The sequence below is a fragment of the Pezoporus wallicus genome, unplaced genomic scaffold, assembly GCF_028554395.1.
Source record: "Pezoporus wallicus isolate ANWC-B61680 ecotype Strahan unplaced genomic scaffold, APGP_CSIRO_Pwel_v1 contig_10813, whole genome shotgun sequence".
Lineage (NCBI taxonomy): Eukaryota > Metazoa > Chordata > Aves > Psittaciformes > Psittacidae > Pezoporus > Pezoporus wallicus.
This window is the reverse complement of record NW_026642940.1, coordinates 63,392-74,101: the sequence shown is the minus strand read 5'-3', so window position 1 is coordinate 74,101 and position 10,710 is coordinate 63,392. Positions and strand designations below refer to the sequence as shown.

The following is a 10,710-nucleotide window of genomic DNA, read 5'->3' as shown; positions in this document are numbered from 1 at the left end:
GCATCCTTCGCTGCCACCGTCACCCACCGCGGTGCAGCGCAGAGCAGCACGGTTTGAAGCGAGCAGCAACACCAGGGAGCCCTTTGGTTCTCATGGGTTTTGCCTGTTGATACCACCACCATCCCCTTCAACACTGGAGCTGCTCGAGATCCATAGCAGCATTCCCGAGAGCCCAGATTCCCCCCCCCCACTCCGTGTCCCAATGGAGCAGGAAAAGTGATCCCGAACACAACCAGCACAAGCATCAGGTAAAAATTAGACTTTTATTGTTCATTGGAGTAAATGGGGCAGAGATTCATTGGGTTTGTTCCATTCCAAGGTTCAGTTCAAAGGGCCAAAGGATGGATTTTGGCCCTGTCGGGAAGGGGAACACGCAGACAAACCCCGCTCAAGCGACGGATCCGGAAGAAAACACGTTCTAAGCTCAGCACCAAGACACAACCAGGGCAGCTGGGATGGGCGAGGGCTATTTTACACGGGGTAAGGAGCAATTCAGCTTTTCAGGGTTGGTTTTTCCTTATTGTTTTCTGTCTTTATTTAAATACAGGTTTAGGTGCTTTTCAGCTATGAAGAAAGGCAAAAAAGTGCATAAGTTGAGAGAAAAAGGCAGAAATCAAGCAGTCAAGAGGTTCATTTCCCATGGCAGGGGACAGGAGGGGACAAGTAGGACAACGGATCCAAGGTAGCATTAAAAAGGTCCCTATTCCCAAAACGGGTGCTGTGGCATTTGGTCCATTACAAAATGGGTTCACATTGACACTGCCCCACTCCCAGGCAAGAACGTGATTCAGAAGGGGATGAGCAGGATGTGACTTCCCCCTTCCCCTGCTCTTGTGCTCGCTTGGTTTAGCACCAACCGGGATTCACATCCCGGGAAGCCCATCCCGGCCTCCTCTGGGGTCCCACTGTCACCCCGAGGGGACAGCGGTGCCCCATTCCCTTCCAGCCCCAAACAGAGCCAAGGAATGTCCTAACTCAGCTGCTTTGGTCCCTAGATTCCCCTCTTTTCCTTTGGGAACAGCAAAGGTGGCAGCTTCCCCCTGGAAGCATCCCAGCCCCTGCAGCACAGCTTGGGGATGGTGTCCTCTGGCTGCCTGGTCCCCAGTGTCCGGCTTAGCCGGGGCTGGGAATGGGGAATCATCACAGCCCTGGTATCCAGCTTCTGTGACCCAGGAGAGCATCCGGCTCCTGCCCTCCCTGCACAGGCTTCCAGTTATACCTGCCCCTGTCCCAGCACCTTCGGAGCCCAGAAGAGAAGGGGATGGGGATGTGCTTTGAGGTTTTGGTCCACGATGTGACCCCAAGCCAGTGGTGGCCCCAAAAGCCACCATAGCTGGGGACCAGCGCGAGGTGGCAAAGGGGGAGGATGCCCCCCCCCCAGAGGCACAGGGACCCTGGATCACCCACCCAGCACATGGAGGGCTCAGGAGGGGCCCAGGAGCCCGGCAGCAGCAAGAGGGAAGCGAGAAGACTGGGGGTTGATTTGGGAGCACTGCAGAGAGGAAGAGGCTGCCCCAGCACCAGGGGGGCCCAGGGGACCCCCAGACCCCGGCCCAGAGAGAGAACCCCAGAGCTGCAGGGGGGGACATGAGGTCTCGGTGTCGCAGTGCTCCCAGAGGGATGCAGGGGAGGGGGGAGATGAGGCAGGTTCCAGAGTGTCCAGAGCAGCCGCTCTGAATCCCAGCGTTGTGGTTAACATTGAACTGGGAATGTTCTTCCTGTTTTAAGGACTGGAGGAAGCAAGGAAGGAATGGAAACAGCACAGAGGAGCCGGGAGAAGCAACGGGAGAAGGCAGAGCAGCGCAGGGTGGAGGCAGCCACCCCATCCCTTGGGATGAGCATCCCTCACCTCACCCACGCGGACACGGCTGCCCCTTGCCCAAACCCACCCCAACCAGGGACTTTGGTCCTAACGGACGGTCTCCTCCTCCCTTTGCCAGATCCCAGCTGCTTCCCCCTGCCAGGAAACACCGGGACGGCGAGAGAGGAGGGAGCCTGAAGAAGGAAAACTGCGGCGTTTGGTCTCTCAAGCCCCCAGCATCCCCTTTGCAGACGCTCCCTCGGTCCCAACAGAGCCAGAGCAAAGCTGAATCGGCGAGAGAGAAACACGGAATAACCGGGACGTGAGGAGGCGGCTCCGGTGAGCAACACCCGAGCACACGGATAAGGGATGCTGGGGCTGAGAGATGCACGCACACACAACCCGGAGAGGCCGGTGGGGCTGGGGGCTCGGCTGTGAGGATCAGCCCCTTGCCCCGTCCCCTTCCCGAGGCTCAAATGGCCTCCACGTAGTTGGCGGGGAGCATCCCCGTGTCCCCCGTGCGCTCCACCGTGCCGTACATCCACCCGTCGTCGATCTGCTGCACGTTGATGATGGTGTCGCCGTCCTGGAAGGAGACCTCATCCTCATCGGCTGCGTTGTAGTCATAGACAGCGCGGAAACGCTTCTGTGGGGAGAGAGGGGTCAGTGGGCACAGAGCCCCACAACCGAGCACCCTCCAACCCCATCCCAAGAGCTCCTCTGCACAGGGGGGGGAAGCAGGGCAAAGCCTGCCCCATGGGGGTGCGCTCAGGGCTGTACTCACCCACCCTCCAGCAGGAGCGTTGCGCTGGGTGGAAGCTGGTGCTGCGGGCTCCTTGTAGCCATAGGACTGAGACATCGGCTGCTGGTAGACTGAGGAGGGGGGGGAAAGATGGGTCTGATGTGGGGCTGCAGCAAAACCCCTCGCAAGGAGGTGGCTGCGGCTGCAGCAAAGCCAGGGCCATGCACCCGCAGCCCCCCTGTACCTGGGTTGCTGGGCTGGATGTGATGGACCGGAGGCTGCTGCTGCTGCTGCTGCTGCTGCTGCTGCTGCTCCGTGGGTCTCTGGTAATTGGTGCTCTCCTGGGAATTCCGGTGCTCCAGCTCCGCACCCTCGCCGGGGCTCAGCCTCATCCGGCTCTTCTCGAACTCCTCGTGGTATTTGATCTACGGTGACAGGAGGGGATGGAGAGGGCAGGGTCAGCGCTGCAGCACCAGCAGCATCCTTCAGCTCCTCTCTTGGTGTGCCCGGCAGTACCAAGGGGGTTCTTCCCCCACATCTCCCCAGGCCATGGGGAAATCTGCTCAGACCCGTTTGGGGCACAGGAAGGGGGAGGTTTGAGTGTCCCATGGGTGGGATGGGCCATGGGGGTGAGATGTGAGGTGAGGCCCCCAGTCTGCAGGAGCACTGGGGAGGAACCACTCCAACATCTAACCCCAGACTGCTCTTAACTGAGCCATGAGAGGGGGTGTTGAAGGAGGATCATAGACCCACAACCTGCTTTGTGTTGGAAGGGACCTCAAAGCTCCTCCAGCTCCAACCCCTGCCACGGGCAGGGACCCCTTCCACTGGAGCAGCTTGCTCCAAGCCCCTGTGTCCAACCTGGCCTTGAGCACTGCCAGGGATGGGGCAGCCACAGCTTCTCTGGGCACCCTGTGCCAGCGCCTCAGCACCCTCCCAGGGAAGAGCTTCTGCCTAAGAGCTCCTCTCAGTCTCCCCTCTGGCAGGTTCAAGCCATTCCCCTTGGCCTGTCCCTACATCCCTTGTCCCAAGCCCCTCTCCAGGTTTCCTGCAGCCCCTTCAGGCACTGGAGCTGCTCTCAGGTCTCCCCTTCAGGAGCCTTCTCTTCTCCAGGCTGCCCCAGCCCAGCTCTCTCAGCCTGGCTCCAGAGCAGAGCTGCTCCAGCCCTTGCAGCATCCCCATGGCCTCCTCTGGACCGCTCTCAGAGCAGGCATCTCCAACCACACCGACTGCATCAGAACAAGGCTTCCCGCAGCCAGCACAGAGGCAAGGCTTCACCCACCTGCCTGGGTGTCAGAGCCAACAGCCTCTTGTATTAACGAATGGGGGACCCCCCCGGAGCCCATTTGCTGGTTAAATCCCCGTGCGGTGCCAGGTTCCTGCCCCACTGAGCCCCTTTGCAGCCCCTGTGGCAGCGAAACCCCACAGGCTGAGCCGGGCTTGGCGCAGGGAGCGGGTTCGCGCCTGTGTCTGCACTAAGTGGGTCACTGCAAGCCCAGGCTGGAAGCCAGATGCCCACAGGGAAGCTGCTGCCGTGGTTGGGAGAGGAGGGAGGGGGGGGCCGGTTTCTGCTCTCTGCTGTGTGATTGAGTGCCCCCAAACCTCCCCAGCATCTCTGGAACCGAGCACCGAGCCCTGCTCCACGCTGCACCCATCTCCTGCTGGACCAGACCCCACCGAGAACCTGTCCCTAGGGAATATCCTGCAGCCAGGGCTGTTTCCCAAGGGGAAAACCTCCTCCAGCCCTTGGTGCACAGGTAACACACCCTGCAGGTCCCCAGGGAGAGAGCAGGGCTTGCCAGAGTCCACAACGGGATCAGAAGAGGAGGGAATAAAGCAGGGTGTTTGTGTATGCGTGTGAGCTCCTGGGGTGGGGGGTCAAGCTTCCACTTGCACCATCCTCCCTCTCCCTGCACCCCTGGGCACAGCAGAGAGCAGCTCCCAACCCGGACAGGGATGCTGAGGGGTGGAAAAGCGGGAGCAGCTCAAGGCATTGTGGAATTCCATGTGGGATCGCAGCTCCCGGCAGAGGTTCCTGTGCCAAGCTGTGCTCCAGGGCTGGGTTTAGCGGTCACGGAGACCCCAGCCCTCTGCCAGGGCTCAGCACCAGCTCCCAGTGTTGGATGAGGAGCACCCGTGAGTTTCATTAGGCAAAGGTTAATTAACTCCCTGTGCTCTGCTGCAGGGGCACGGGGTCTGCTTTGGGCAGGGGATGGATAAAGCCCACGTAGCTCTATGTGCGAGTGAGCATCCTCCTGATCACCATGGCAACACGCAGACAGCCCCGCACAGCGCCTGGGTACCAACAGCCAGGGCCTGCGGGGTGAAGCTGCCACTCCACTGGCCACGGGTGTAACCTCATGTTCCCAAACGGAAGAGCTGGGTCTCCTGCAGACAGAGGTCAGAGCCCCCCTTCCCAAAGGACAAAGCAGGATGGAGATGGGAGCAGCCTCCAGGATCACCTCCACGCCAGCAGAGGTAAGGAGGGACACTGAGGAGCTCCCTGCAAGGCTCCTCAGGTGCAGGAGCACTGCAACATATGGGATGTTGTTAGGAAAAGGGGTGACAATCCCTGTCCTCCCCTTGGGGCTGGTGAGAGCAGAGAGGGGGGACCCTGGGGACAAACCAACAGCAGCAGCAGCAGCTCCTGGATGGGTGAAAGGGCTTCACTGGAGCCAGGAGGGGTCCAGGCAAGCAGAGCCTGCCCAGGGACACGAGAAGGAGGTGCCTTTGGCTTGGGGATGCCACACACAAGCAGGGAGCAGAGAGGGGGGGACCTGAACCTGGACCATTGCAAGTGCTGCCCCTGCTCTGCTCCAGTCAAATACCCCCCCTGTGCTTGCTGCTCACACCAATGGGACCTTGAGCACTATGGGATGAGGATTAGGATGCACCCCTGATCCATCGGCCAGCACAGAGGGGCCCGAGAGGTGCTCTGCACCTCTCGGGCCCCTCTGTGCTGGCCGATGGATCCAGAGGTGCATCCAGGTTGGCTTTCCTCATGTGTTCATTCACATCCATCAGTGTGGGTCAGAACCCCCCCTCCTTTGGGCAGCATCACCCGCAGGGATCAGGAGCTACTCACGTCGCTGATCTGATCCTGGATCTTTTTGATCCTCTGCAGCTCCGGGGTGTCAGTCACCACGCAGAAACCTTTCCCCTTGTTCTTCTCAAACTCTTCCTTGTAGCGGATCTGGGTGCAATCAAGAAGAGAGAGGTTGAAAAGCAACGCTGGTGAGCACTGCAGCAACCCCTGCCTTGGTAAGGAGACCCCCCCCCCCTGCCCCAGTGTATCCAGCATGGGTAAAATAGGGGATTGCCAAGGGCTGGAGCACACCAACAGCTCCCTTTTGCACCTACTGAGCTGCTTTCTCTATTGCAACGGTTGGGATAACTCACATTTCCTTTCTGGGCTACCAACACACCCAGGTCACGTCCCAGGGAGCAGCTGAGCCATGGCAAGCTGCCTGCCCCACAGCCCTGAGGGTTTATGAGCCAGAGAAAAGCAGGTCCACATCAAGAGACCTTTAGCCCCACCGGGAAGGAATACACCCAGATGGCCATAGGGAAACGGGAGCGTGGAGGCTGGCAATACACAAGCCTCCTTATTGCTCTTTGCCACACACTGACCTCAGCATCACTGCCCAGCAGCTCAAAAGGCTCAGTTCTCTGTGCCTTTATTTACTAGGATAAATCTACACAGCTCAAAGCCTGGAGCTCCCAGCCCTGGTCCTGCTCCCAGCCAGGAGCTCTGCTCCCACCCACATCACTCAGCAGAGGCTGGAACCCAACAGCTCCAGCAGGAAAGGAGCCAGGGCCTGGCTGCCCCCATAGAGCAGCTCTTCCCCCACGGCTGGGGGAAGCAGATGTGCACAGAGACCCCCTGACCTCCTCCATCCTCTGCGCAGGGATCTGGCCCTGTGCCGGGATCGGGAGCTGCCTCTGCCCGTGTGGGCTGGAAAGAGCCTTAAAAGGGGCTCTGTGCAGAGGCAAAGGTGCCCTGGAGCTCACCCACCCTGGGCACCAGCAGGAGCTCTACTGCAAACCCCTTCCCTCTTCCTAAGCTGCAAGGCAGGGGAAATCCAGGCTCGGGAAGAACATCGGAGCCCCCCCATCCGGTATCACAGAAACCCTTAGGGAGATGCTGTCCTCTCTGTCCCGTATCACATTTAGATGTTAGCCAGCAAAGGGTTAAGGAACCAGGCTGCAGCATCCACCCTGGGAGGATGTCAATACAAGCACAGAGGAACATGAGATCCTTTTCAAGGCAGAGCTCTCTGTGCCCCTCGCTGCTTCAAGCCAAAGCAGAGCTGGTTCCAGCTGGGGTGAAGCCCATGAGCAGCACTGGTGAGGAGGGAGCAGCCTGGAGGAACCCAAGGTTATGGAGCTGGGACACTGAACCTCTGCCCCAGCCCCACGAGCTGCGTTTGTCCTTGCTCTGCTCTGCTTCCAACCCAGGCTGGTTTCCTGCAGAGCCTCAGGGTGTGGGATGCTGCTCAGGAGAGCCTTCATCCCACAGGCTCCTGTTCACTGAGACCCATCCTGCTGCAAACACAGCACTGGAGAAGCTGTAGGGAACCCAGTCCCCAGGCTGCTGCTCATCACAAGGCTGAGCGGTTCCCTTGAGAGCTGCTGTGGTTTTACCCTCCCAAATCCCATCTTCCTTGGGGTTTTTTACCCCTCTAACTTCCAGGATGCAGGAACTGGCTGCAGGATGGACCTGAGCTCTGAGCCACGGGTGAAGATGCTGGTCCTTGGGCCAGGTCTAACCCAAACCACACATCCCAGCCTGGTGCTCCCAGCACGAGCATCGGGGGCAATGCTGGAAGGATGCAAGGGCCACGTCCCCGTGCTCAGCACGGGGGAACTGCAACCCAACAGGATCCATGGGCACGTCGTGCTGTGCTTCCACGGGACACGTGAGCACTGCTGGGCACCGGGCAAGGGGCTGCAGAGCCATCACTCCTGCCAACCCATCGCTGCCTCCATCCACACGCTGCGTTGGAGCGGAGCGATGCAGGCAGTATCCACACCTCATCCCAGAGTAATGACAACAGGATCCACAATTCACTTCCCCAGGAGTTGTTCCCTCCATCATACAAAGGAAAATAAAACACATTCATCCAAAGGGAGCTGGAGAATGGTTCTTCACGTTATAACCCCCACACTGTTGTAATTCACATGTTATAACCCCTTCACTGTTATAATTGAGGTTATAACCCCTTCACTGTTATAATTCACATGTTATAACCCCCTCACTGTTATAATTCACATGTTATAACCCCTTCACTGTTATAACTCATGTTATAACCCCTTCACTGTTATAATTCACATGTTATAACCCCCTCACTGTTATAATTCACATGTTATAACCCCTTCACTGTTATAATTCACATGTTATAACCCCCTCACTGTTATAATTCACATGTTATAACCCCTTCACTGTTATAATTCACCTGTTATAACTCATGTTATAACCCCCTCACTGTTATAATTCACATGTTATAACCCCCTCACTGTTATAATTCACATGTTATAACCCCTTCACTGTTATAACTCATGTTATAACCCCTTCACTGTTATAATTCACATGTTATAACCCCTTCACTGTTATAACCCCCTCACTGTTATAATTGAGGTTATAACCCCCTCACTGTTATAATTCACGTTATAACCCCTTCACTGTTACAATTCACATTATAACCCCCTCACTGTTATAATTCACATGTTATAACCCCCTCACTGTTATAATTGAGGTTATAACCCCTTCACTGTTATAACTCACGTTATAACCCCATCACTGTTATAATTCATGTTATAACCCCCTCACTGTTGTAACTCATGTTATAACCCCCTCACTGTTATAACTCACATTATAACCCCTTCACTGTTATAACTCACATTATAACCCCTTCAATGTTATAACTCACTTTATAACCCCTTCAATGTTATAACTCACGTTATAACCCCCTCACTGTTATAATTGAGGTTATAACCCCTTCACTGTTATAATTCACATGTTGTAACCCCCTCACTGTTATAATTCACATGTTATAACCCCTTCACTGTTATAATTCACATGTTATAACCCCTTCACTGTTATAATTCACATGTTATAACCCCTTCACTGTTATAATTCACATGATATAACCCCTTCACTGTTATAATTCACATGTTATAACCACTTCACTGTTATAATTCACATGATATAACCCCTTCACTGTTATAATTCACATGTTGTAACCCCCTCACTGTTATAATTCACATGATATAGCCACTTCACTGTTATAATTCACATGATATAACCACTTCACTGTTATAATTCACATGATATAACCACTTCACTGTTATAACTCACGTTATAACCCCCTCACTGTTATAATTCACATGTTATAACCCCTTCACTGTTATAATTCACATGTTATAACCCCCTCACTGTTATAATTCACATGATATAACCCCTTCACTGTTATAATTCACATGTTATAACCCCTTCACTGTTATAATTCACATGTTATAACCCCCTCACTGTTATAATTCACATGTTATAACCCCTTCACTGTTATAATTCACATGTTATAACCCCCTCACTGTTATAATTCACATGTTATAACCCCCTCACTGTTATAATTCACATTATAACCCCCTCACTGTTATAATTCACGTTATAACCCCTTCACTGTTATAATTCACATGTTATAACCCCCTCACTGTTATAATTCACATGTTATAACCCCTTCACTGTTATAGTTCACATTATAACCCCTTCACTGTTATAATTCCTGTTATAACCCCCTCACTGTTATAATTCACATTATAACCCCCTCACTGTTATAATTCACATTATAACCCCCTCACTGTTATAATTCACATTATAACCCCCTCACTGTTGTAATTCCTGTTATAACCCCCTCACTGTTGTAATTCCTGTTATAACCCCCTCACTGTTATAATTCACATTATAACCCCTTCACTGTTATAACCGTGGTTTTAACCCCTCTCAGCTTGAGAGCACTGAACCTTCCTCATGCCCACGTCCCCGACGTCACCACCAGCAGGTCCCTGAGGTCACCCACAGGAGGGCCAGGGGCCGGTTCCTGCCTCCCGCAGCCAGGGCAGGAAGGGCTGCACCCAAACCCCCCCCGTCTGCAGCTCAAAACAGGAGCCAAGGACCAGGAACCTGCAATCTTCTCCCCACACGTGGGCTGTGGGAGGAGGCCGCAGGTGCCAAAGCTGCCCCTTTGGAGACTCCTTTAGTGACCCAAGGCACGGGTGTTACCGGTGACCAGAACAGGAGACGCCTCCTCAGCAGACACAAATAGCAGCAGCACCGGGAGGGACGTGCTCGGGCTGGGTGGTTGTGGTGGGGACAGAAAGAGGATGAGCATCCTCAGGGTCATCCATTGACAGCAGCTCTGCAGCCCCACAGACACCCAGAGGAACGGGAGCATCGCCCACGGCCAGGGAATGACCCCTGCGGAAGGCACGGACCCAGCAAGCCCCCTTCTCCTTAGGAAGAGCCTCAGGGAAGCCTCGCACCGAGGACCCGAGCTGGGCTGTAAGCGTGAACAGGACGTAACTGCTCTCATATCCCTGACCTTACCCCCAGCCCCACGTGCAAAGCATCAGCCAGGACGTGGCACTGGCACCCGCAGGGCTGTCATCACTGCACAGCTCCTCCTTAAGCCTTGGCAACAGCTCCTCTGCAAGAATGAACCCCACTGCCTGCTCTGGAAGGGTTGAAGGGACCCATTCCTGTCCCCAGGGATGTGCTCAGCTCCTGCAATTAGTAAAGAAGGGATGGGCAATAAAGCAGAGCTGCTGCTGGTGCTTCCAGAAATACAAATGTGAGGCCTTTGGAAAGGAGGAGACTCCCCTTTGTAGGCACAACAAAAGCAGGGAGGAATTAAGATCTTATCTGGAGCGTTCAGGATCCATCCTCCCCAGGGCTCTTGGCAGGTTCAAGCTTTGCCACCTCCTCCCACTGCTCCTCATCCCTCCCCAGCACCCAAACCACCAACACCCCCCAGCAGCCCCTATTCCCTCCCATTCCAACCAGCACAACCAGCACTGCAAAGGGGGTCACTGGAGGATGCTGTCTGCCCCCCAGCCCCTATTCTCACACATAACCCAGCCTGCAGAAGGCTCTGAGAGCCCTGTGCTACCC

At 55.4% G+C, this 10,710-nt stretch overlaps 1 protein-coding gene across 2 annotated transcripts in view; it reads right to left on the bottom strand.

Moving 5' to 3' along the window:
- Window positions 1-244: 244 nt before the first annotated feature.
- The window catches only part of LASP1 (LIM and SH3 protein 1), a 28,335-nt gene continuing 17,869 nt past the window's right edge, over window positions 245-10,710 (bottom strand). For both annotated transcript variants that reach the window (XM_057433228.1, XM_057433229.1), the window contains 4 exons: window positions 5,629-5,736; window positions 2,788-2,968; window positions 2,586-2,674; window positions 245-2,447 (listed from right to left, as the gene is read on the bottom strand). In XM_057433228.1, coding sequence (XP_057289211.1) covers window positions 2,274-2,447; window positions 2,586-2,674; window positions 2,788-2,968; window positions 5,629-5,736 — 552 coding nt within the window. In that variant the 3' untranslated portion in view covers window positions 245-2,273. The remainder of the gene's footprint in view (window positions 2,448-2,585; window positions 2,675-2,787; window positions 2,969-5,628; window positions 5,737-10,710) is intronic.